At 58.7% G+C, this 24,632-nt stretch overlaps 9 protein-coding genes across 9 annotated transcripts; 3 read left to right on the top strand and 6 right to left on the bottom strand.

Annotated features, from left to right (window-relative positions):
- Positions 1 to 21: 21 nt before the first annotated feature.
- Positions 22 to 843, bottom strand: SCHCODRAFT_01038077 (uncharacterized protein). The gene is made up of 3 exons (XM_003032981.1): positions 793 to 843; positions 325 to 746; positions 22 to 264 (listed from the first exon to the last, which is right to left on the bottom strand). The coding sequence occupies exon 2, from the start codon at positions 530 to 532 to the stop codon at positions 338 to 340; it is 195 nt and encodes a 64-aa protein (XP_003033027.1). The 5' UTR covers positions 533 to 746; positions 793 to 843; the 3' UTR covers positions 22 to 264; positions 325 to 337.
- SCHCODRAFT_02620534 (uncharacterized protein) lies at positions 656 to 2,794 on the top strand. Its single transcript, XM_050345008.1, has 8 exons — positions 656 to 746; positions 793 to 906; positions 965 to 1,115; positions 1,166 to 1,312; positions 1,361 to 2,208; positions 2,259 to 2,319; positions 2,434 to 2,570; positions 2,625 to 2,794. Exons 1-8 carry the CDS (start codon positions 698 to 700, stop codon positions 2,657 to 2,659), a joined length of 1,542 nt encoding a protein of 513 aa, XP_050201422.1. The 5' UTR covers positions 656 to 697; the 3' UTR covers positions 2,660 to 2,794.
- A 931-nt stretch (positions 2,795 to 3,725) lies between these two features.
- On the top strand, positions 3,726 to 4,730 carry SCHCODRAFT_02699695 (uncharacterized protein; the record flags this gene model as incomplete). The annotated part of the gene is made up of 4 exons (XM_003033535.1): positions 3,726 to 3,905; positions 3,965 to 4,273; positions 4,327 to 4,392; positions 4,503 to 4,730. 4 exons carry the CDS (start codon positions 3,726 to 3,728, stop codon positions 4,728 to 4,730), a joined length of 783 nt encoding a protein of 260 aa, XP_003033581.1.
- Positions 4,731 to 5,832: 1,102 nt separating this feature from the next.
- On the bottom strand, positions 5,833 to 7,438 carry SCHCODRAFT_02242267 (uncharacterized protein). Its single transcript, XM_050342166.1, has 5 exons — positions 6,824 to 7,438; positions 6,606 to 6,776; positions 6,351 to 6,554; positions 6,012 to 6,301; positions 5,833 to 5,961 (listed from the first exon to the last, which is right to left on the bottom strand). The coding sequence occupies exons 1-4, from the start codon at positions 7,223 to 7,225 to the stop codon at positions 6,071 to 6,073; spliced, it is 1,008 nt and encodes a 335-aa protein (XP_050201421.1). The 5' UTR covers positions 7,226 to 7,438; the 3' UTR covers positions 5,833 to 5,961; positions 6,012 to 6,070.
- A 592-nt stretch (positions 7,439 to 8,030) lies between these two features.
- SCHCODRAFT_01287999 (uncharacterized protein) lies at positions 8,031 to 11,534 on the bottom strand. Its single transcript, XM_050341384.1, has 7 exons — positions 10,911 to 11,534; positions 10,757 to 10,860; positions 9,934 to 10,707; positions 8,984 to 9,884; positions 8,559 to 8,934; positions 8,179 to 8,501; positions 8,031 to 8,125 (listed from the first exon to the last, which is right to left on the bottom strand). Exons 1-6 carry the CDS (start codon positions 11,464 to 11,466, stop codon positions 8,189 to 8,191), a joined length of 3,024 nt encoding a protein of 1,007 aa, XP_050201420.1. The 5' UTR covers positions 11,467 to 11,534; the 3' UTR covers positions 8,031 to 8,125; positions 8,179 to 8,188.
- A 1,309-nt stretch (positions 11,535 to 12,843) lies between these two features.
- SCHCODRAFT_02495894 (uncharacterized protein) lies at positions 12,844 to 14,141 on the bottom strand (the record flags this gene model as incomplete). The annotated part of the gene is made up of 6 exons (XM_003032980.2): positions 12,844 to 13,427; positions 13,480 to 13,546; positions 13,597 to 13,719; positions 13,779 to 13,918; positions 13,968 to 14,035; positions 14,089 to 14,141. The coding sequence occupies 6 exons, from the start codon at positions 14,139 to 14,141 to the stop codon at positions 12,844 to 12,846; spliced, it is 1,035 nt and encodes a 344-aa protein (XP_003033026.1).
- Positions 14,142 to 16,102: 1,961 nt separating this feature from the next.
- On the top strand, positions 16,103 to 19,138 carry SCHCODRAFT_02620522 (uncharacterized protein). Its single transcript, XM_050345007.1, has 9 exons — positions 16,103 to 16,305; positions 16,354 to 16,404; positions 16,453 to 16,500; positions 16,550 to 16,611; positions 16,662 to 16,790; positions 16,850 to 16,923; positions 16,979 to 17,075; positions 17,125 to 17,329; positions 17,386 to 19,138. The coding sequence occupies exons 4-9, from the start codon at positions 16,568 to 16,570 to the stop codon at positions 18,808 to 18,810; spliced, it is 1,974 nt and encodes a 657-aa protein (XP_050201419.1). The 5' UTR covers positions 16,103 to 16,305; positions 16,354 to 16,404; positions 16,453 to 16,500; positions 16,550 to 16,567; the 3' UTR covers positions 18,811 to 19,138.
- On the bottom strand, positions 19,093 to 21,181 carry SCHCODRAFT_02620517 (NAD(P)-binding protein). The gene is made up of 10 exons (XM_003032979.2): positions 21,145 to 21,181; positions 20,737 to 21,091; positions 20,641 to 20,682; positions 20,397 to 20,573; positions 20,248 to 20,335; positions 20,140 to 20,200; positions 19,834 to 20,086; positions 19,768 to 19,776; positions 19,482 to 19,719; positions 19,093 to 19,425 (listed from the first exon to the last, which is right to left on the bottom strand). Exons 3-10 carry the CDS (start codon positions 20,680 to 20,682, stop codon positions 19,232 to 19,234), a joined length of 1,062 nt encoding a protein of 353 aa, XP_003033025.2. The 5' UTR covers positions 20,737 to 21,091; positions 21,145 to 21,181; the 3' UTR covers positions 19,093 to 19,231.
- Positions 21,182 to 22,478: 1,297 nt separating this feature from the next.
- SCHCODRAFT_02242043 (uncharacterized protein) lies at positions 22,479 to 23,773 on the bottom strand. Its single transcript, XM_003032978.3, has 5 exons — positions 23,528 to 23,773; positions 23,357 to 23,478; positions 23,208 to 23,300; positions 22,766 to 23,155; positions 22,479 to 22,709 (listed from the first exon to the last, which is right to left on the bottom strand). Exons 1-5 carry the CDS (start codon positions 23,551 to 23,553, stop codon positions 22,579 to 22,581), a joined length of 762 nt encoding a protein of 253 aa, XP_003033024.1. The 5' UTR covers positions 23,554 to 23,773; the 3' UTR covers positions 22,479 to 22,578.
- Positions 23,774 to 24,632: the final 859 nt, after the last annotated feature.

Raw genomic sequence — 24,632 nt, 5'->3', positions numbered from 1 at the left:
GCTCTTGACTCCCACTGTCATCACCATTCTGCGCCATTCGTGGTTCCCAACATCGACTGTACTCCTCAAGCTTGATCAGGGCTTCGGCGTGCTCGAGATCCCATCAACTTGTCCCTTCGACCACCTTCCTTAGATCGCCACGTACTTCGTCACAATCTTCCCCAAATCTGAGGAGGTTCTCAGCCTTTGGCATGTCGCCATCACGATACAAAGAGGTACCTGCTATGTACCTGCTATAATTGGCTGGAGGCGGGGGGCGAGCAGGTGCGAGCACTCTTTGGAGTGATATACGTTGGTCGTGTGCAGCTGATGCTCAACGTACAGCATGACGCCCGCACTATGTCTCACGACCATCGATATATACCAAATACCAGTCCTTCCCGAATATTGCCCGCCGGTTTTCCTTAAGCGTCACCCTCGAGAAGAATTTCAGCTTAGCGTTGTCCAGATCAAGAAGGATAGTGATGACGTTCTTGGCGCCCACTGCACGCTCGCGTGACTCCTTAGCGGCTGCCCTTACACGCGAATGCATGTCTTTTCGGTCATGGGACGTCCCGAAAGACACCCAGGGCGCTCAGGTGTGCTGCGATCACTTGTGATACTCCTCCCCCGCACGACACCCGTGTCGGCTTCGGTAGCGAAGGTACTCGGATAATGAATAGCTGATGAGCTTCGTCCCGGGTTCCTACCTCCCGCCATGGTGTCGCGGGCAGTAAGGGCGATATTCTTCGCGCTTTCACTCTCTGGTGCGTCTTCGATCATCGCGTTGGAATCACAGCTGACGACTTCCAGGCCTATTCGGATGCTGGTTCGTCCTCATCGCCTGGGGGCGCGCGATCAAGGCAGAATGGGCAGCGCTCACATACTTGCTCGGGTTGACGCTATGCCAAGGGGTGTTCTGCCTCGGTATGTCCTCCCCCCCCCTTGCCGACGCTGAGGACTGGCTTGACTCAACTGGCGCCAGGCATGATCTGGGAGATGGATCCGTATTACATGCCTTGGGTCCTCTGCGTCGCTCAACCCATCGTCATTGCCTTCTCGACCTTCGTCATGACCGGGCTCGTCACTACGTTTAGCTGTTCGACATTCATCTTCATCACGAAAGGAGGGAGGACGTACGTGGATCACCCTCTCTTCTCAGTTGCGAACTAATCTATCGACCCAGCACACCCCTTCAGTGGCACCCATTGTTCCTCCTCCCTCTTGTCGCATTTCCCGTGGCCGCGACGATCGTCCAAGCAACCGTGGTCATGAAGCTCGGCGCGGTGACCCTCGAAGATGGCTTGCAGTGCGACGCAAATGACCCCCTTTGGTGCGTTGCGCCTCTTCCCGTCCAAGCCGCGTGACTGACCAACAGTAGGACGCGATTTCTGAGCTACGCCGGCGCACCATACATCCTCACAATCCCGTGCATCGCTTTCTCCGCCGCCTCAGTTGTCCGCATACGCGCCACAGATCGCAAGGCGCGAGTCTCTCGCACGCTCGTCGCCTCGGATGCAGGGCTCACATCCCCGGTGCATAGCATCCCACTACCCTCGCCCGTATCTCCAGTCTCTGTCCGGCCTTCGACGTCTTCAAGATATAGCAGACCACCTAATAACCGCTCCTGCTCATTCGCGTCCCTCAACTGCGCCAACCCGCCTGCTATACCACCCTCTCCAGATCGCCCGCCTCCGCTTCCCCCGATCAGTGCTTATGCGGAGGCTATACAGTCGCCGACGTCCGCGACGCGGCTCGTTGGCGCGACGTACAGCGCAGGGCGAAGACGAAGCGTAAGCTTCTCTGGGCCCGCCTCCGCGGCCCACGCGACATCATCTTGGGCAAAAGACGATGTATCGATCGTATCGGAAGAGGTACCCCTGGACAAACAGTCGCCCTACGATGAAGAACTATGGGTCGGCGCAGACCACCACGAGGAGGTTCTCCCGGTCGCGCAGCCATGCTATCTACCAGGCAACGGGTCGGTCAGGCGTGCTTTCTCGACGGAGAGCGAGGAGTTCGACGACGACAACCAGTCGGTGGAGAGCGCAAGCGTCTTCCCTGTGCGCTCAGCGGGCACGGATGCGTCGACGGTGCGCACTTCGTGCGACAGAACGACGGAGACAGATGGAGCCACGTCGACTCAACCCGAATCATCCGTTCGCGCGGCATCTCTCAAGCTCAGCCGAAGGCCAAGGCGGCTATCCCTTCCTGTATCCTTGCAGTCTCGTACGTTCTCTATCTACAGCTTTCCCCGCTCAGCTAAGCGTTGTCTGTAGGTCGCTCCGCATCTGCGAGTCAGTTTCGAGGGGCGATTTGGCGGATTGTATTCTTCCAGTTGTGCGTGCCTTCGACTTCGAGATTACTCTGCCCTGCCATGGAGTCCGGTCAACCCCGATGGCAGAGCTAGCCGTACTCCTTCGTATCGTGCAATTTGACTGATCAACGTCGCAGCACCTTTATCGCCGTCCAGATCCTCAGCTCCGTGACCACGGTCATCGACATCGCGACTGGGCGGCCCACGCCGACGCCAGTAGGTACTCATCACGCAGCTCTCCTGCTCGCGGCCTGGGGGCCCATATTCGTATTCGGTACGTCCCCGGGGTGCAAGGTTTTGGTCTATGTCCTCACTCGCGCCCCTCTAGGGTCATCACCCGCGGTTCGGAGGAGACAGTTTTGAGCGATACACCATGTACCAAGATACCCAGTTTTCACACGCTATTGTGTGCTGTACTTGTATTCCAACTACGTCTGGATGCTGCATAGCAGCGTTGTACTATAGGAAGCTGTCGCGCCTACGAGAATGAGTCACCCATGGACGTCCCATTCTCTTCTTTCTTTCAGGTATGGAGTTTCTTCTGCGCCTTGACCATAGCGTCAACTGAGTCTACGACGCTTGTTTCTGGAGGCTGCGCGTAAGGTGAGCGCAGTGCCAGTTCGCTTCCGCCCCATTATTCACGCTTTATATAGGTCTTTTTGATCACCAACGCAAGCCCAGAAGTTCAACCGTGCACCACTGAATATTTCATTCGACTCGGAACCAGCCTACTTCATCGCGACTGAAGACGTAGAGGGCGCGAACACTGCGCTAAAATGTACCAGTACGTCAACCGGTTAGCCGGCTGCGATGCACAATAATAGTCGAGGGCGTTCCGAGGATAGCACAGCTTTACGTCGCCTATAAGCATTGCCTCCAGAGGCACCGTCAAGGAACAGGCGCTGTTCCGTGCACATTCCGTGGGCGCGGACGACCCGCGCGTAATGGGCCTCCGGCTCGTACTCAACGGACCAATCGTCTGCCTCGGGGCGTGATGGTTCGGCGCCAGGCAATTTGGAGACTGGCAGTAAGGTGCGCCACTAGTAGGGAAACTGCAGGCAGTCCCCCTCCTTAACCACCCAACAGACCGAGATTGACCAGGGACGACGCACGGACTGAAGGACTCAGGAACGCTGCCAAGCAAGCCCCAAAGCAGAACAAAGGGAATGACACGTGGAATATCCGACTGATGCCCGACGCACGCGGGGGGCCTCGACCGGGATGATCGACAACCCTGAATCCCGCGGCGACTTGGTTACGCGCTCCACCCAAGAACTTCATCGCACGGTGCACCGCCCAGCCTGCTGGCCGCCCATACTTAGCAATTGCACCAACATGTGTGTCGGCATAGTTCCCGACTACAAGACTACGCCGCGGACCCTATGCGGGTCCAGACAACCTCCCCTCCCGCCACGACCATCCTCCCTCAATGACTAGCCCCGCACCGGCGGTCAAGCCCGCCCTCGAGAGCCCCGTCCGGATGCTGCGCTCCCTCGCGTCTGCAGCGTCCTCCCTCATTGGTCGCGCGGGGGCCCTCCGTCTTTCACGAACAGCTACGACTTACGACGAGCCTCTTGACGACCTCCAACCTTCCCCGGGGCCATTTCAGGTGCGTCCTGCCTCGAGAATGTCAAACGCGTACTGACCCCACCTTTCCCACCCTCCCAGATTCATGATCGCTGCCTTGTCCGTCGCTTCAAACGCGGCGCCTATTCTGCATGGGCCCCCGCCGAAGTCATTGGCATATGCCCCGTGCATCCCAACCTCGAGGCGAGGGGAGAGTTCCTGTACGAAGTACACTGGTTCCGCGACTCCGGGCGCGCACAGATGATCGGACGCTTCTCCCTCCTCCGAGGAGAGATCACCTTCCCACCTGAAGCGCGAGGGGACCCCACAGGAAGCAGGAGGAAGCGACGTGGGCTGCGGCGGCATAGTGGCGGGGACTTGGGGCGGAGGAGTACATCCTTCGAGTCATCGGTGCGTACCTCCTATCCTTCATGCTTGGCGACATGACCGCTGACACTCCACAGGAAAAGGTCTTGGTACACGTCTCATACAGGCAAGGAGAATACGTCTGGATGCCTGCACTTGTCGTGGTATGTGTTCTTCCCCCTACCCCCGTTCTCCGTTCTTTCCGCCGGTTTCATGATCATCTTGGCGCCCTCCCCCTTCCGCGCAACCGCACGATTTCTCAACGCGCCCCCAGAAACGACACCCCAAAGAAACGCGCGCCGAGTACAGCATCCGCGTCACCGCTGGTCCCCTGCGCGGTCTCGAGACGCGCTACGCCGGCCCTACCTTCTACTATCACCTCGCCAACGTCGAGATGCTCCGAGAGAAGGGCTACAAGGTCGTCTCCGAAGAAGACGTCGACGAGTTCGGCATGTCGAACTGTCCTGAATATACCCGTTGTTCTCTCAATTCACGCTGGTGACGGTCGAGCGGTGTACTTATTGCTCGACTGGCTTGAGCACCGCACATACTTATCTAATGTTTAACGCCCACCTTTACGCACTCTTTCGATCTTCACGCTGTGGTATTATAGACGTCCCGTATTTAATGGACGTGGCCACTCTTCTTTATGGATGTCTCTTTGGTTCGAGCAGTGCGATGCGACGTTAGTCAATAGGGAATAATACGGATACAAGATACTACAATACAATGCGCAACGGGTCCGTGTGAGATACCAAAAGCAAAGTCAACATGCAATCACACTACGACGAGGGTCCTGGTGGTGGCCGTCGAATCTGCACAGGCGCCCCAGTTTTTGCGGCGGGCTGCCCATCCCCGCCATCGGTCTTTATCCGCTTCGCGAGCGAGCCATCTCCGCCGGTCTCGTCCCGCTGGCGTTTAGCAGCAGCGGCAGCGCCCATGATGGACACGCCGCCGCCGCTAGCGTTCCCGGTCGCGGCAGCGAGGGCGTTGTTGACTGAACGAGTGGCGGGAGCCGCACCCCGTCCGCGCGCAGCAGTACCACGAGCGCCTCGGGCACCGCGCGCCGCGCCTCGTCCGCGAGCCGCAGCACCTTCCGCAGGCTTCGCAGCGTCGTTAGACGGACCAGCGGCGGCTGAGGCCGACGCAGCAGGAGTAGTCGTAGCAGCAGGGGTGCTTGCAGACGCTGAGGTGGCTCCTGGTTTTGGCGGTAGCGACGAGGGAGCTGCGGACGCCGTAGGTGTGGGTGGTGGGGCTGTCGCGCTGACCGCAGCCTTGGAAAGCGTAGACAAGGAGTCCGCGGGGATGATCCCCTCGCTCTGCCACTTCTGCACCGCTGCCTCGAACTGCTTGAGCTTGTGCGTAGTGCTCATGAGCTGCTTCTCCTTCAGCTTGACCTTCATCCCTGCCTCCTGACGACCGCGCTCGACAGCGTCGCTGATGTCCTTGTCGGTGAACTTGGACCCGCTCGTAGACGCAGCTTGGGTGGAAGCGGCAGCGGTGGCTTCTTCAACCGCCTTCTTCAGCTTCTCCTCGTGCTCCTTCGTGAGGCGCTCTTCCAACGCGCGAAGCTCCTCAGCGTGCTTAGCGGCGTCCGCTGGCTGTGCGCCGGATTGCGCCTCAGCCCGCGCGCGTTCATCGGCTGCCTTGACAGCTTGCGTCTTCTCGTGCAGGGAGCGCTGCAGGTCGGCAGCACGAGCGTTGGATTGTGCGATCTGCTGCTTCATCTTCTCCTGCAAGATCTCCTCAGTACGACGCACACGTAAAACACAAAGAAACTTACATTCATCGTGCGCAGACGCTCAACCTCTTGAGTAGCTGATTCGGAAGACTGTAACTTGGTCAGCCAGTGCCGTACTTGATGACATTAAAACCACCAACTTGAACCTTGGCAAGAGCGTCGTCGCGAGCTTTAATGAGCTCGGCCTTCTCAGACTCCCATGCGGCACGCGCCTCATCGGAGGGAGCGGTGGCCCCTTCCCCAGTCGCAGATGCAATCGTCCAGGTCGTCTTCTCATCCAGGAGCTTCTTGTTTTCCGCCAAAAGGCGGTCCCTTTCCTCACGGAGAGTTGCCTGATGATCGTTAGTGGCATACTTCAGCGGTCAATACGTGTACACGCACTAGCTCGGGCGTGACCTCAGGCGAGGCGGATGCGGTGGCGGCTTGAGCTTCTTGTTGAGCCTTGAGAGCATCCTCAAGCTCAGCGATCTTCGCATTGAGGGTCGCAGTCGAAGACTGGTACTCCTTCTCGCGCTCGTTCGCGTCCGCCATCCGCTTCTTGAACCGGTTGACGTTCTCCTTCTCCGCCGCCCTCCAGCGATCCATCTGACGAGCCCGTTCAGCTTCATGCATAACAAAGGAATGAGGTCGACTTACCGTAGCTTGCTTGGCAGCGAGCTCCCGGTCCTTCGCCTCGTACTGCTCCGTCTTCTCGGCCACCTGCGCCTCAAGCGCTGTCTGCTGCTGCTTCAACTCCTCCACTTGCTTGGCCAATGCATCGCTCTGGTCCTTGAGGGCCTGCATCTCGGCAGGATCCGCGCGGTTGTACTATATTGCATCAGAATATATATCAGACCATGAATTTGTGAATTCACCTTGCTCATGAGCGATTGGCAGCGCTCCTGCCAGTGCTTGACCTCGGCTTCCAGCTTCTGGATGTGCGCATCGCGAGACTCGAGCTCTGCCTTCGCAACACGCGCCTGCTCCTTCGCCGGTTCCAGCTGTGCTGTCACCTCGCGCAGCTTCGCCTCGAGCTCCTTAACCTTGCGAGCGTTCGCTTCAGACTCGGCCCTCAGCGTTGCGTTGCTCTCCCTCAGAATGTTCATCTGGTTGATGCGGTCCATCAACTCGTCGTGCTGCGCGGACGCGGCAGCGTTCTGGACGATCTTCTCCCGTGCATTCTGCAGCTGCGACTCGAGGTCGGACACTGACTTCTGGAGGTGCTCAATGGTGCTCTGCTGCCGGATGATGTCCTTCTGCTTGACGTCAATCTGCATCTCGGCGACATGCAGACTCTGTCGCAAGTACGCCGTGACCTTGTGCAGGTGCTCGTCCGCCTCTTCGCCGCCAGTTGTATTCTCATCGCCATCCGCGGAAGCCGCCTGCTTGATGCGTGCCGCTTGCGAGCTGACGCTCTCGAGGTGGGTATGGAGTATGTTGTTCTGGTCGGCCAGGCCTTTGCACCTGTCAAACGACGCGTTGAGTACCCCTGCCACCTACGCACTTATAGTACGCACCTGTCCTTGAGCTCATCAACCTCCTTCTGTAGCATCTGCTTCTGCTGATCCCAGCTGCGCTCTGACGAAGTGAGATTGGCCTTCGCTGTCTCTGCCGCAGCCTTGGCTTCGCGCACGGTCGCCTGCACAGCCGCGAGCTGCTCTTTCAGCTGCCCATTCGTCGCCAGCGTCTGCGCATGGGCCTGAACTTCGCGCGAGTAGCGGTCCTCGGCGCTCTGCACGCGCTCCTCCGCGCGCTTGACTTCCGTCTCGCGGGCGCTGCGCTCCTCCTCGGACTGGCGGTCGTTCGTGCTGAGGTTCGTGATGACGTCCTCGAGCTCACGCTTGTCGTTGAGCCACGCCTTCTTCTCGCCCTCGAACTCCTTGCGGAGGTTCTCAAGTGCCGTGACGGCGGCCTCTCGCTCTTCCATAGCCGCGGCAAGCTTCTCCTCGACAGCCTTGAGATTGGACTGCGCCGCGTGTTAGCAACCGGATGACATCCGCTGCCACATTCAGCTCACCTCCTGCGTAGCCAGTTGGCTCTCGGTCGACGCCTTGAAGTCGTCGAACGTCGCGTTCAAGTCGGACAGCGCACTCTCATTCGCGTTGCTGATTTCCCTGTATTGTTCCGCGTGCTTCTTGGCAGCCTCCAGGTCAACCTCCGCAACCTTCAGCTTCGACCTATGCACGAGTTAGTAACTCTCTCAAGAGTATGCCGTCAGGTGAGGACTCACCTCAACTCCGCTACTTCAGCCTGCAATCCCTCTGCGTCGCCACTAGCGGCCCCTGCGGTCGTGCTCGTGGAGCCGGAGACCGTACCGTGCCGCTCATAGACTGCCAACTTCTCCAAGTTGCCCTGCAGCTCGCGCGCCAAATCGCTGACGCGGTCTTCGAGGTGCTTGCGGCTGGTCTCTGCTGCGACCAAGGACTCGCGCGTCTTCGCCTGCTCCTGCGCCGCGCGCTCGAGGCGGCTCTGCAACTCGCGCTGCTCCAGGTCCTTTTGCAAGGTCGTCTGCCTGAGGGCATCGCGCTCCTGATGGACTTGCTCCCGAAGGTCCTTGCTGCGTCGCTTGTCAGAAATACTACTACACTCACATAGGAATGCATTACTCACGTCTGCTGCTCCAACAAGCGCACCTCGCTCTCCAGCCGCGATCGCTCTCCACGCTCAGCCCCTTCAAGCGACGCATTCATCTTCTGTACGTTGCTAAGCAAGTCCGTCAACTGCAAACGCTCGCGCTGCAGGTTCTGGTTCGCCTCCAGCAGCTGAGCCTGTGCGCTGCTTGCAAGCTGCTTCTCCGCACGCAGATTCGCGCACTCGTTCCGCAGCTGCTCCACGCGGCCCTGGGCGACGACGAGCTCGTCCGTAGCGCGTGCGGCTTCAGAGTCGAGGCGGATGAGTTGGTCGGAAAGCTGAGCGTTGCGCTGCTCGAGGCCCTTCAGCTGCGCAAGCTGTACGTCGTACTGGTTGGCGGCGTCGCGAGCACGTTCTGCGATCAATGTTAGCGAACGAACAAACCCCCAAGCATCCTCACTTACCAGCCAGGTACTCCGCCCGCGCGTTCGCCTTCGCGAGAGCAGCCGTCAGTTTACCAATCTCGCGCTGCGCCGCGCCGAGCTCGTCCCTGAGGCGTCCCGCATCCGACTCCATCTCCGCCTTGTACGCCCTCAGCCGCGTCAACTCCGACTCCTCGTCCGCGCTCGAAGATTCCGGTGCTGGTCTCCGCTCGACGGCGCGCGGCTGCTCGCCCTCAAGGTGCTCGCCGCGTTGTAGGCGGTTGACCATCGCCTTCAGGGCCTCCCGCTCCCTCCTGTTCGCCTCGCCCGCTGCAGAGCGCTCGTCCATCTCCCGCCTGGCGGCCTCAAGCTGGTTCGCCATCTCCGTCATCGCCTCATGAGCTTCCCGCACGGCGGCGAGCTGCTCCCTCTCGGCTTCCTCGCGCCACTCGCGCTCTGCATCTTCCATCCGCGAGCCTAGCTGGCGCACAAGAAGTAGCAAACGGCGATTCTGAGCTTGAAGTGCCGGGACGGAGTTGAAGAGCACAAGATGGTTGGCGATGACATCGTCGACGCTTTCTGCGGGGGCCATCGCGGCAATCTCGTTGATGGCAGTGGTACCAGCAGAAAGGACAGAGCGGCCGTCGGCGAGGGACCCATTGACGCTAGCCCCGTCGTCGGCGTCGATGTCGTGGGGCAGTGATGGATCACGCAGGCGGGCGTTTTCCCGGGTGAGGTGGCGAACCTGCCGGCCGAGGTCATCCGCGTTCTTCTCGAGAAGGGCGCCCTCCTTGAGAGCCTTCCCGAGTTTCTGCTCGTTGTCGCGGTTCGAAGTCGCCAGAGTGTCCCTTTCCACGATTGCCTGTGACAGCTGAGTGGACAGCAGTGCAGCTTCAGCGGAGACGCGCTCGTACTCTGCACGTTGCTGCGAGAGAATGGGTGCCTGCAAGTCGGTCAGCTACTGCACATAAAATTGTCAGATCAGTACATACCCTCTCCTCAATCTGAGCAAGTACTTGCGTCAGAGTGCGCTCCATGTGCTCACACTCCGCCGCCTTCTTGGCAAAGTCGTCTTGTAGCTTGACGTATTCTGCGTAGACCTCGGTGAACGTCTTTCCGCCCTTCTGCGCGCGGCTCGCCATCGCAACTGTCGGACTGAGCATGGCTATGCCCGCGTCAGCGCCGCCACCGCGAACGGGCGTGCCCGGCATGGACACGCCACCATTGGCAATAGGCAACTCGCCGCGGCCCATACGCTCGACGACAGTCTCCAATCGCCGGATGCGAGACTCCGCCTCGTCGCGCTCCTTCTCAACGCGGACGATCTCAGCAAGTAGTTCGGCCTCGCGAGCCTCGGCCTTCTCTACCATTGCTGCCCAGGAACCCTCGACCTTGTCCACGATTTCACGCGACTGCTTCTCGCGCTCCTCCATAATCGCTACGAGACGCTTCAGACCGCCGACCTCGCTCGCGTAAGCGGCTTCATGGTCGCCGAGACGGCCTGACAACTCCTGGATGCGCGCTTGTGCGGACTGTAGGGCGTGCGTCTGCTGGCTGTGCGCGGACTCAAGTGCAGCATGGTTGGCCTGCAGCGTATCGTACTGGGTCTGAAGAGCGGCGTGCGACGTTTGAAGGGCGAGCATCTCCTGGTGTTTGGTGCGGCGGTAGGTGGCGTACGCCTCCGTGGTGTTGTTGAGGGACTCGGTCGTACGCTGGACTTCATTTTGCGCGAGGGTGAGCTGTTGTTGGAGAGTGTCGAGCTTGAACTGCTGAGTGTGAGCAAGGGGTAAGCGGGGAAACAGACAGAGCGCGCACCTTGTTCGTCGACTCCGCAGACCGGAGCTCCCGAAGCTGGTTCTCGAGCTGTTCGTGATCGTGCCGTGCGTCCTTGAGGTTCTTGCGTAGCGTCGTGACTTCCTCTGCGGCGGGCAATGAGTATGAGACACGGAAACCGTATTGCGCTACGCACCTTCCCGTTGGCCGTTCTCCTGCTTCAACCGTGTGATGACTGTGACCAAGTCGCGCTTCTCCCGCTCGACGTCCTCCACCCTCCGCTTCAGCTCGGTGACTTCGGTTGACGAGGAGGACTGCGAAGAGGTGACGGCGTTCAGCTCGGCCTTGAGCTTCGTGTTCGCGGCCGCGAGCTCGTCTCGCTCCTTCTTCGCCGCCGCCAGCTCCGCGGTCGCGGCCTCCACCGCAACCTCAGCATCACGCGCCACGTTGTCCTTGTCCTGATAGGCCTGCTCGAGCTCGATCCCCTTCTTCTCCAGCTCGGCATTCGCGGTGTCCAGCTCGCGGTGAGCGCTGTCAATGTCCGCGCCTTGCGCCAACACGAGGCGGTAGAGTTCGAGTATCGTTTCGGGGGAGGGGGTCGTAAAGGACGCGTCGGAGAACATCTCCGCGAGCGCGTCGGTGTCCACATCGTCGGGGACGTCGACGGTGAAGGGGCCCGAATCTTGTTGAGCGCCTGATGTTGAGGCGGTCTCCGCCGCTGCCGCCTTCGCTTTTCTCCGGGTCTTCATCATGGTCTACCGCGCCTACCACTAGTGAGTGGCTGCGCGTAGATGATTCGAGGGGAGGTCGTCGCGTGCGACGACGAACGCGTAGAACAAGAGTGTTTGTCGAGGTCCGGCCCCCGATTCCAATTTCCCCTTGTTGATGACTAATCGGTGACATGTGATCATTGGACCTACAAAGTTGCCCGTAAGGTTTGGACAGCTAAAGAGGATTATGGGCCTCCCTTGGATCTCGAATACTACCTGGTGTTGTCTCATTGAGAAGTCAATTACTAGATAGCTCTTGTGAGTGCAATAATGGTCTCACAGCCGCCTTGACAGCCGCTTTAAAGCACGTCGGGGTAACGCGCCTTGTATCCCCTGAAATTAAGGAGATAACAATACTCGTGAGCCGCGTTTGACAAGCTGGACAGAGAAAGATCATGCCTCAGCTCGTTGATATTCCTCGGCTCGTTTACCAACGCCCGTCGCGTGTGGATGCAGGTCATGCATTTCCCCATAAGGGTGATGTGACTGATATCGCCGAGACCATGGTCCAATAACGTTCTTCAAGTTCCAACGACCATCTGAGTGGTCTGCTGCAGCTCGATCCAAAGGTGCCTAATAGCCTTGACTCTGCTCTCCTGCATATGACCTATAGGTACTCGAAAAATTTCTTTCGCAGAACAGCGAGCATTCTTTCACTACTCCCATTCGAATACAGCGTCCCGAGGCCAAGGCCAGTCCGCCATTCGTCCTTCGCGTTCGGGCGCCAGCAGTCCGACGCCATTAGAGTGCAACCCTCGGGGCTGAATTTAACCCAAGATTCTGTCAATGACCTGATGCATACCTATAGCACAGCTAAGGGCAACGTCCCAGGTCCTCTGCATAACGCAGCTGCGACCCGCCGCATAATGCGGTGCCGTCCTGCATAATGCAGGGCAAGGGCAGCATAGTGCTGTCAGACGCGCATAATGCGCGTCTCGGGGTACTTTTTGCCTGCCCAGCGGTCCTACCGCTGGCAAGAGGAGAGGACGTTCGCGGGGCGGTCCGCGTCCTGGCCCACCTGCTAGTCTCTATCGATTTGCTTCCGTACAGCCTAGCGCTACGCTTCAGTCGCTATTTTTGCGCTATTGCCGCCCTCCTGTACACGGCGGTCATCGTTGTACTGCGCGAGCCCCATGTCTGAAGCAACGCTGGCCAACTATCGGGCAGTGTTCCTCAGCAATTACTCGTAGGTACGTACTCTCAGACGCGTACCGCTGAACAGTATGAGGGAGATTAATCTCTGAAGGTGACCCGGTACCGCGTGAAGCGAAATATAGTGACTAGCAACTTTACTATTACATCCTGAGGGTAGACTGTAGGGTAGACGGAGCGACCGCGCGTAGGAGTACGGCAAGCCGATCAAGAACCAAAGGTAGCGGTGTGAGAGTTGACGTTGTTCACGTTGAAATTGTTCGTCTTGTAAATCTTCTTTGGGGCCTGGCGGCGCAAAGGTCGGCAGTTGGGAAGGTAGTTGTCGCGCGTGTGCGACTCGAACTTCCCCCCGCCCACGTAGCGGAAGTACAAAGGGCAGTCCTGAGCGCCGTGAGTATACTGCGCACACAGCGAGCACCAATGGCTGTCGGTCGGGCAGTCATTGGAACAGCGTAGGCCCTCGTTGAAGTCGCAACAGGCTTCCGGGCGGTCCTCGAGCGTCGACACCCAGAAGGTCTGGCCGTCCTCATCCTCCACTCGGCGATGCAGGGGCGCGTACTCGGCAGGGCACGAGCTCGACAAGTGATGCTTGGAGGCCTTCGAGCAGATAGCGCAGCGGCCCCTCGAGAATTGGTCTTTGCCGTGCGGGCGAGCGAGCGGGGGGAGAGAGGCGGAGCGAAGAGACAAAGTCGAGGGCTGGCTAGTGACGTCCGAGGTGCTATACAGCGAGGGCGATAGAGCTTCCTTCGCCTTCACAAGGAGCGGAGGAGTAGGCGAGAAGGCATATCTAGCTGATGCACGGTCAGGAACACCAGGCGGTTGCGCAGAGTCTTGCCCACGCACATGCATCAACCAGAGTTGTGTCCTCGATACCCTCCATTGGCTCCCCGCACGCGTCGTCCGCAGTGGTCTAGGCGATCGGTAAACGAGCACGATCGGGAGGGTGACCGTGCAACGTACCTCCGACGCATCAGTCATCTCGATGCAGGGTATGTCTGAAGCGCCAAACGGAGTCAACGTTGGCATGATGGTGGGCCAGCCATCGTAGTCGATCCGTTCGCGGACGCCGTCGTTATACGTAGTCTGGAGAGAATAGCAACATATCGTCAGTCATCAAACGGGGGTCCATGAGCGGCGCGTACCTCATGAAGGAACTGAACTCCGTACGGATCCATCCGGCGGGCATGTCGCTGCTCTATCGCTAGTGCATGACGAGCCACGGCCGGGGAGACAACCGCCCTGACTCCAGGGTCGCCCAGCGCCTGAAGGGTCTTCAGCGATGCTATTAGAGCCGTCAGTTGCTTAGGCGGGCTATCGTTTGAGGCGCCTACGTTGAAAGGATGGTACCGATGGGTCGAACAGGAAAGGCGGGGGTGAGGGAGCAGTGTGATAAGCGTTCCTGCGGGCAAGACGTTAGCGAGTCGCCATCTCCAAGTTTCCCGCTGAACGTACGCGGAGAGCTCGACAAAGCCAGGCGGGTTCGGCGGGCGCGGAGAGAATATCATGGCGAGGCCGTACAGTTCGCGTGTCCGATGGCGAGAAAGAGATAGTATGTGTCGCCGGGTAAGTTGGCGTAGGACAAGCAGGAATGAGCGGAGCAGACGCCATACTGTATCTTTTGCCCCCGACGCGTGAGCGAGCTTAGATCGACGCGACGGTGGCGGAAAGCCTCAGATCGCCCGCGACGGATCGGTGATCAAGTCGGTGATCACAAGCAGGGCACCGCCGGCGTGCGGCCCGATTCAGAGTACGCGGTAGGTTCGAACCTTGTTGAGCGATGCGACTAGTCCCAGTCGTCGGAGCTCGGACGTCCCTCCTTCATCATGCAGCCTGGCGCAATGATAGTCTCACCAGTCAGCCTCTTCTCACGAGCGGGGGAAGGTCAAGTGAGAAGAGCGCGATATTGCCTGTTGACCTGCTGCATGGCGAGGCTGAACCCGCCGAAGCATTGACAGTGCTCGCGCATACTGCACGCAGACATATTGGCCCCATATTGCAGCATGTTGAAGGCTCTCAGAGAGTCATAGGTAGGTGAACGCTTGGAATATACGCCATGATAGCTGCGTGTTGCGCCCTTTCTTGCGGTAGCACAAATATAGCGACTGAAGCGTAGCGCTAGGCTGTACGGAAGCAAATCGATAGAGACTAGCAGGTGGGCCAGGACGCGGACCGCCCCGCGAACGTCCTCTCCTCTTGCCAGCGGTAGGACCGCTGGGCAGGCAAAAAGTACCCCGAGACGCGCATTATGCGCGTCTGACAGCACTATGCTGCCCTTGCCCTGCATTATGCAGGACGGCACCGCATTATGCGGCGGGTCGCAGCTGCGTTATGCAGAGGACCTGGGACGTTGCCCTTAGCTGTGCTATAGGTATGCATCAGGTCATTGACAGAATCTTGGGTTAAATTCAGCCCCGAGGGTTGGCCTTCCGCTTGCGCTGCGCTAGTGCACGGACGCACGAAGTTAACGAGCAGCGTATCTTCAGCGCGGCCGTGCGGGTTGACCGTGGGACCTGCCTTGACGTTGTGGGCGCTGGATGTGGTGTGATGTGATGACGGCTAAATATCCCCGTTGGGCAGAAAGCAGCGTGAGAGCGGCAAGGCCGGCCGCTGCCTCCCGAAAAGCTTGTCCTCGACGATGACCTAGCCACGGCCCTCCGAGTCCTGGGCATTGTCAACATCTTGCTATCGTTCTGAATTTCTTTCTGCGGTCCGCTATCTGGATGTTCATGCCTCCCCAACGACCGCGGTGACCTGGTGCACGCAGGCTCTTTCACGGTTCCGCTTCTCATCCACCATTACGATCAATGGAAGGTCCTGATAGTAGCGCAAGCTCCTGCACGACTTGATTAGGGGAAGGGCTTGGAAGGTAAGTCCGACATCATCCACAGACCCGCACCAGCTCACCAGGGACGGCAAGATCACCGAGCGCGTCCTGCCGCCAAGTTGACGACCGTCGTTGCCTCCGAGGCCTGCTCAGGAGCTTCTTCGTGACTCCAGGGGGCCCCAAAAGGCTCACCTTACTTGTCCGAGCGCTTACCGTCGTCGCCGCTCGCACGATTCAGAAGAAAGACCAATCCCCGATCGAATGCTTTGGACGGACAGCCTGCTCGACTACCTTGACGAAGACCGCGTATTCAAGATCCTATAGCTCGAACCTTGCAACTCCTGGAGCAGTGATGCGCTCGGACAGACTGCCTGGCTCTCACCTGTCGATCGTAACTTGCGCTTTCCCTGCCCATCCCCGACACGGACAGGACATCACCAACAGCCCTCGAACGGGAACTTCAGGAACCTGCTGCTTATTCACTTCTCCAGCCGGTTGAGGCATACTCGCTCGGGCATCGTGCTGTCGGCGTCGAGCCATGACTATCGTACATCTCATATCCGTCGCGGTACTTCCCCAAGTACAGTACCACCGTGACTGTATACATCTTCATGATCTCTTCCATCCCTTCTCCTGTTGGCACCCGCAAGGAAGCCCTGGAATGTTGCGATGACGCGTCCAGATACCCAATGACGCGCGAAGTTCTGTCAAGGACGCGTCGGTCACTTTAGCTTTCATGATCCCCAAAATGGGCAGCTGGCGCTCGTCCAGGGACACCCACGCTCTTCTCTTCCCGCCATCATCAACGTCGCTTGGCAGTCAACGACGAGCAAGACAGCAGAACAGTACGTGGCACGCTTCGCCGTCGTCTACAACGCCTGACTCGTCCCAAGCACCCTCATTGTCATCCTCTTCCCCGACATCTTCGCTTCGCCGCCGTCGCCGTACGTCGCATATATTCCCCCCTCGGCTGTTCTGCTCACAGTGCACAGGCGACTGGCAGAGAACAATTCTCTCGCCGACGCGCCATACCCTCATAGGTTCGTGAACTTCACGCCCGTGAAGGTTCGCGTGCTCAACTGTGCACAGTCAACACCTGAGCACAATATGTCAATCATCTTGGACTCACCTCAGGTCGTGGTCTCCCTTGGGTGCGTCTCCTTCAGCGTCTTAGCCTTTCCCCGCACTGACGCCATGGCAGCGTCGCCAGTGGAGTCCCTCTCTCACCGATCCTCGAGAACCCCGGTGTCACAGAAGCAGCGGCCCTCGCCAACGCTGCTGATCAAACCAATCTCAACAACGCAGAGCACGCGAAGTTGAAAGATGCTGGGTGCGTTTCCCCGCGCATATATCCACCTCAGAACGCTCACCTTTGCTCCCCTCGTCAAGCCCTCGCAAGCCTCGTAGCCGCGGTCGCGGCCAGCAGCGCCGAACATCGCTGGAGGCAACAACGGGGCCGATGAGTGAGCACTTTCGACGTCGCCGAGCAGGCGTGTGCAGTCGATGACGCCCGAGCAGACGTTCCAAGGTTTGGCGCATCGATGCGATTGCCGAGCACGATTAAGGAGGAGGGGGTTGTAAAGATGGAGGCAGCGAAGGCTCGCAAGGAAGACGGGTACGTCGCACATTGCTCCACGGTAAACGACCCTGACCCCTTGGCTCAGTGATGCGGCCAAGTCACAGCAAGACGATGGGGTGGCTGTCGAGCCGGAGCAAAACATCAAGCTCGTCGAGGGCGAGAACAGCGACAACATGAGCAATACGAACAAGAAGCGCGCGAGCAAGAACAGCAAGAACAGCAAACAAGCACGCTCCAGCGATCAGTTGAACCCCACCGAGGATGCGGAGGACGTCTCCAAGGCCAAGAAGGTGCATATATGCGCTCCATCTGCTCGATGCTCGATGTCGACTGACCGGAGGAGCAGCAGAGCACGAGCAAGCGCCGCCAGTACACGAGGAAGTCGAAGCCTAAGGACAAGGGCGGGAAGGATGAAGTCGCCGTCGAGCGTGCGGGTACTGCTCTCGGACGCGCCGTCGCGGAGGTGGTCAAGAACGCTCGCGGGGCCCCGGCTGCTGACGGGGGAGGGAAGGGAAACGCGGTTGCGGACGGGCATCCGAGCGCGGGCGGAGACGCTGGGGCCGCAGATGCTGTCGGACGCCCGCGCGCGGAGGGGGGCGAGGCTGGCCGCGGAAGTGCGATGGCGGGCGGACGGGAGGAGGACGCGGGGACGAAAGCGGCGGTCGACTCTGAAGGCGCGGTCGAGGCAGTGGCGAGGCGTGTCGAGAGCGCGGTCGACGCGCATACCGGCGTCGGGCCCGCGCCTACCGAGGCCACCACGGTGACCCCGGAAGTCGCTGCGGGGACCGCCGAAGCCGGCGCAGGATCTATCGAGGTCGATGCGGCGCGCACCCAAGTCGATGGCAGGCCTGTCGAGGTCGATACGGAGGCGAAGGTCAAGTCCAAGTCCAAGCCTCGACCCCGCAGGAACAACCGCAAGGGCGGCAAGTCGAAGAAGCGGTCGGTTACGGAGGAGGCGGAGACGGTGGCTGGAACGAAGGCGGCTCCGGTGGAGGCAGGTGGCGGCGCGCCCGTCGAAGCGGACGGAGGAGCGTCCACGGGCGGAGGCGGAGAGGTATCCGCTGTCGGAAGTGAAGGGGGACCTCCGACCGCGGACGGAGGGCAACAAGCCCAGACTCGCGAGGACTCGATGGGGTCGGGTGGAGAGCAGGCAAATGGAGCACCAGTCGACGTCGCGGATAACGTTGCCGGGGCCGCGCAGGGCAAGAAGTCGGGCAACCGGCGGCGGTTCTGGAAGGGGCGTGCTAAGCGCGGCGGAAGGCAGGCAGAGAAGAAGGTTGCAGGGGAGCCCGCCGATGGAGGTCCTGCTCCTGCGGAGGAGGGGAAGGCCGCATCTGTGGACAGCGGGGCGGCTCCCTCAGCGGACCCAACGGCCACCGCTTTGGACGCCCGGACAGCCGCGCTCGCGCACGATGGGGCCACGGATTCCGTGAGGGGTCCCTTCGTCGACGCCTCCAAGCTCAGCAGGTCCGGCACGCCGTCGGGCACATCGCAGGCGCGCCGCAGACGCCGTACGCCCGCGCGTGGTGGTCGAGCCCGCGGCGGTCGCGCTCGCGAGAACGCTGCTGCTGCTGATGCCGCCGGCGAAAGCGCTGGCGCTCACGACGAGGGCATTCGTACTGCGCCGGTGGTCAGCGATGTAGACACTCCCGTTGCTGGCCAGGTAGCTGCCTTCTCGGTCAGCGGCACGAACGACGCCTTCGTCGTCACCCGCACGGTAGATATTGGCGCCGATGTCCCAGTCCCGGTCGTCCTTCTGGCAGTCACCTAGAGTAATCGGCTCTCAATTCCTCGTTCTTTCGTGCGCTCGCTATATTCTTCCTCGGACTTTCCTCGAACTCCCTATGTTGACGAATCTCTGGACATACCTCGTCGACAATTTCTTCGAAGGCTACGTGCCTTTCTCTCGCCCTTGGCTTGATTTTCGACAAGTCAACTCATCTGTCCTACGTCGATCAGTCTCTAGGTGGTTCGGTCGATTCGCATCCTTCCCTTGTATACCTCTCTGGGTGGGCGCGTCGCGCACAGCTGGCTTCGATGGTATATTATCCACTGGTCGAACGGTACCATCTTGTTTCCAGGTTCTGCATACGATACTGTGATCGTCTATTGAGAGTTGTTCTCTATGGTCTACATAACAATGGAGTGAGCATGTACTGCGCCCTGACATGGTCCCCGAATCCGACCACTGCTCAAGCCCATCCGCGCGCATCGTAATCCGCAAGCGTGTCTCGCGTCGTCTCCTCCATTGCTAGGTATGTCATACCCAGTATGTCCTTCGAACGCGAAGCATCGTACAGAAGGAATGGCGGGTCTTCGGTTGGAAGATCGGGATATCCGACCGGCAGCTTTCTCCCAGTCTTGTTTAACGCGTTCGCTACGTTGACTACGCATCGTGGGTCAGCAGTACGCACAGGATGCGTGATATGAAGGTCAGCTCACTGAATTCCTGCACGCAAAGCGAGCCGGCGCTGATGATGAATCGCTTGCCACCAGCCGCCTCCGTCTCGAGCGCACGCACATGCCCCTCGGCAACGTCGCGGACGTCGACCCAGCATGCGCGACGGGAGAGGATGACCTCCTTCGGCTTGCTGCCCATGTCCAGGCTGGCGACCGTCTTGTACCACTCGAGCGCGGACCAGTTCAGCTCTTCCGGCTTGCTGACCTCGTGGATGGCGGGCTGTATATCCGTGAAAAACAAAGCGGGTACTCAAAGGAAGATGCCTACGCCAAAGATCTACAAGCATACTGTCAGCTTGGATCACTCAGGACGCGGAAGAGCCTAGCTACTGACCAACGGTGGGTTAATAACCGCAAGATCCCAGCTGATCTCCTTCGCGTGCTCTTTGACGAAGTCCCAGGCCGCACGCTCAGCAAGGACCTTCGACGCGCGGTACTTCGACGTAGGATTTGCCGCGATCCCTTTCTCCTCCACCTCGCGCGGCGCCTGCTCATTCCAGTGCGATTCGTCGAAGACTGCAGGCGCGTCGCGCTCTTCGACGATGGCCGCGACGGAGCTGGTGATGACGATGCGCTTGATGGATTTTCTGAAGAGGGAGATTGAGGCGAGGTGAGCGAACCACCTTACCGGATGGCTTACCCGTACTTCAAAGCGCTGTTGAGGACTCCAAGAGTGCCTTGCAGAGCAGGCCGGATGAGGTCTGTCGACACTGTCAGCCGTTGGCTCCGTATGTGGCATGACATCCACCTTGCGGATCCACAACACCGAAAATCACGGGCGAGGCCATGTGAAAGATGGCGTCCACACCAACGACCGCTTCATCGAATGCGGTCTCCTAAGTGAGTCCGTCAGCGTGAGTATGATGAGGTCGATCTCTACGAGGTGACCAATCCTACCTGCGTGATATCGGCCACGATTGCCAACCCGAACTTGTCCCCGTACTTTTCGAAGTATTTCTCCAGGTGTTTACCCTTCTGCGCCGAGCGGACCGTCGCTCTGACAGAGTACCCGCGCTCAAGCAGCGTGCGCACGGTCCACATAGCGACGAAGCCATTCGCGCCAGTGACGAGGACCTGGAAGATCAGACGGCCATGATTTATCAGCACCGAGCGGCGCTGCGCTGAAGAGATGGTCTCAGACCTTAGGCGGCGCAGAGGAAGAGGTTGCGGATATGGCAGGCATCTGATTAGGCAGTTAAAGGTATTGTGTGCTTTCGACAGCTATGTTCGAACCTACTCGAGATGACGGTGGTCAGAAACAGGTACTTTGGCGGCCGCGATGAGCTCCCACGAACCGATAAGATGTCGCCACGGTCACGGGATAATGATTGCAAATCGAGTGTCTGTCTTGACGCTGATTCCATTGTCAGCACGGTGGTCGGGCACCGGCGATGGTCGATCTGGACTGGCCAAAGACAACTTCTTGGTTATGTTGACGTCGAAGCGGGTACTCCCGTCTGCTTCTAGTACCCCAGGGCTATGACATGGAGTCCTAGCTGGCGGTCAATGGCATTTGAGAGCATGAGAGCGCTTGAGTATGCACCAAGATGAAGAACAATCGAAATCAAACCTTGAACGAGCGTCAGCGATGCCTGTGACACAAGATATTAGCCGTCTCGACCAGGTATACCTGTGGCTTGCTTACCAACGCTACTATCGTACGCATGGTAACACTACACGCGTTGCTACCTTTTGAGAGTATGTAACGTATATTTTAGCATCCTTCTCCTCTCGAGGAGAGACCAGACGGGCATTCAGTGAGATCAAGTGTCGCCGTCGCGTTCATGTTGGAAGTGCGCGTAGTCTGAGTCATATTCGTGGGCACAAGCAGCGACGCTGATCTCAGTAATTAGAGTAGGAGTATATCAGCTTTCAATTGCACGAATGAGCGAGCAAGCGCTCTGAGTGACGGCGAAAGGCAAGAGCAGAAAGCGCTGGCGCGTCACGCGGACTCGGAAGGCACGCTGTACCGGTCATCAAAGTGCCCGCGTGTGATTCCTCTCTCCGATTTATCACACAAATCACGTTCCGCCAATCACATCCGGACCCACAACGTCGACGCCGGTTCCCACGATCCCCCTGAACGCGTTCTCGCTCTGGTCCGCACCAGTTACAAGCCAACCCAGGACCAAGTTGACTGACCGCACTGCCACCCCGCCTACCACAGCCACCAGAGGTGTGTATTACGTGGCTTAAGCCGACGGGTATATAACCAGGACGCCCATCCCCAAAGAAATCAGGCCGGTGAGGCAGCACGACCATCGTCTGCGTAAGTCCCCGGCTTAGATCTCCGAGCCAGCGCGTCGTCGAGGTCCCTCCTCAGGAGTGCTGCTATGCCATCGCATAGCCCCAGCAACCATCGTTGTTGGTATCATGACAGCAGTCCTAGCTGTCTTCTCGTTGACGCATGCCGCATGTGTCCGAGCCCAGTTCTTGGGACCGCCCACTACTTCCTAATACCTCACGAACTCTCATACTTACTGTACCCTGTCTTGCATGCGCGTGCTCTTCGCGCTCGCTCCCCCTCTCTTCTGCCTCTTGTAGTGACACCGTCTTCCGAGTCGGAAAAGATGACGCCTCGTACTTATACCTACTTTACAAGTTCTCGATCGCTCGCAACTTCTCACCTTCAGATATCGTACAGTATAGGCTTTGGGATACGACTGCTGCTTCAACGTGTATCCAATCTATCAGTCCATTCGTACATAATTCGACAACGGGGAGCGACTTGGACTAAAATACAGTAAGCGACAGGATGAATCAGTAAATAAACATTTCAAGAGGAGAACGAGGCAGAGAACGACTATGAGCAAAGCGGAAGAAATCGTCGGGAATAATTTGGAGACAATAGAATAAATAACGACGACGGATACATACATAGTGAGGGAACGACTGGATGGGTTGAAAGGTGACAGCGAACAACATAACTGATAAATAATGGGGCAAAGCGTAAGGAGTGGTCAAAGTTATATGTGGCGGAATTGGTGATTATATGATTTGCGCGTCGGTGAAAAAGCGCGCGCGATTGGACGACCGAGTTCCCATCCTCAGTACGCCGGCATGCGATGGGTATGCTCGGTTAGAGGCGCGTCGGGTCGTGGTGGATCCTTTGGAGGTGACTCCGCAGGCCGTTGCGCGTGTTGAAGCGCGAGCTACAGCCCGGCTTGGAGCACCTGAAATTGCCCTCGTCCTGGTGGCGGCGGATGTGGTCTGCGCGAACCGTCAGTTACGACCGTCGCACGCTCTGCACGATTTCGAGAACGCACCACGGTAGTTATGCGTCCTCGTGAAAGACCTGTGACATCTAGGGCATGTGCGGGATGGATGCGGCTCGTGACCTGGCCGGCGTCGGCGCATCGATGCGTTGGTGTGGGCCGTAGATCCGACCTCTCGCCAGTGCAACTGATCTTCATTGTCAAAGCTGACTTCACCTGGATAGGCGCCCAAGGTCGGACCGAAGCCGGAGTGATAGGCGCCCATCTCCATGGCAACGCCTGACGAGACCGCAACGGCCCCGCAGGGCGTATGAGCGATCGGCGACGGCTGGACGATCAAAGCCGTTGAGGAGGGGATCTGAGGGGTGGGAAAGGATATGTTTTCCGTGGGTGTATAGCGTGTATTCGGGATACGGTGAGCGCCGATCGTCGACTCGAAGCCTACGCGCGAGATAAGAGTAGAGTCCTTGAGACATGAGGGAGGAACCTGTACCGAGTTCAATCTCATTCGTTGGGAGAGACGAGTTGCTTTCGAGGAGTTCGAAGACGAAGCCGCCGACGAACATCTCCGGGGACGGAGTCCGAGCTGTCGGGATATACGATCGGTCCAAGCTTGGGGTTACATCACATGGAAAGACGCACCTGGTTCGGAGTCATTGTTCACTGGCGCCCAGTGGCGCGTATCAACGTCTCCTCGGGCGACAAGCGCCTGGCTTCCCCCGATCTCGTTGTCCCCCGTCGTCGGAGGGTAGAGGGTTTCAGGCCTACGTCGTTCATCTCCGACTGAACAAACAGGGCAGACGAGGCACACACCATGAGTGGCTAAGTTCGCTTTCCATCTCGACGTGTGAGTCTCCAAAGTCGTAGAAATGCCCCAGTTTCTGCTATGGATCAAGTAGAGGAGGCGGCATCGCCGCGACGCACGTGGTAGGCCCTTATTCAGAGAAGCTCACCTGATCGTGAGGACCGGAATACAACCCATAGTGAACGACGATATGTGATTGAGCGCCCTACCAGCGCAAAACAAACAGAGAGCGCTATCTGAAACACTGCAGAACCTGGCATAGTACAGGACAGTATCAGAATACAGAGATCGGGCACGAGAAAGAGAGGCTGAAAACAATGCTGAGTCCGCGAGGGAACTGTCAAAGGCTTCGAGCTTGGTCGCTAATTTTCCTGCCAACAAGAGGTCAGCCAGTAGCTTCCAAAGCGCGGCTTCCAATTACAGGCATTCGTCAGGAGACCGTACCACTGTCGCTCCTGTCATCGTGCAGTGAAAGGACTTCAAACGGGCACATATTGAGTCGCAGTCATATCAGGGTCGCCGGCTTACGACGTGCTGTGTGTCGCCTTCTTCGACCGCATCCAGACTGCTTGGCACGGGATAGCATTATTTATAGGGTCAAGGAAGCTGCAATGGTCATTGGCGGTCGAAGACAAAGGGCGGAGGTGATGGTACGATCCAAGATGAACCAGTGACATGAATGTCACGGTCGAACTATGCGGCAATCTCCGAGGTTTCATCCAGCAATGGGGCGTTTGCTGGTGACCGCGATCCAGGAGCGGATAGCAGAAGAGACAGCCATCAACCACTGAGTATACGGTAAAGATATATCCAGCAATGTGCAGAGAGCTAGAGACAGACAAGCAGCCAGAACGACAACATGCAAGTAGCGAGCGACGAGTCCATCAGACTGGCAGTCAGAGTCCGTGGTCCAGGAGACAAAGAGCGACGAGCAAACAAACAGATGCAACGATTGGAGAGCAAGCACCACGACGCCTGGTCAGCTAGGCGGCGCGGTGTCAACTAGAGCACTGGACAGCCGCAGCACAAGCACTACGCGAGCGCGCTGCGGCCAACTATCTATGCGGGGGGAGTAATTGAATCATAATCATCGTCTATGAACATGGGCGGGTC

This window comes from Schizophyllum commune (assembly GCF_000143185.2).
Source record: "Schizophyllum commune H4-8 unplaced genomic scaffold SCHCOscaffold_4, whole genome shotgun sequence".
NCBI classification, from domain to species: domain Eukaryota; kingdom Fungi; phylum Basidiomycota; class Agaricomycetes; order Agaricales; family Schizophyllaceae; genus Schizophyllum; species Schizophyllum commune.
Note: the sequence above shows the minus strand (reverse complement) of the source record. Positions and strands in the feature narration are given on the sequence as shown.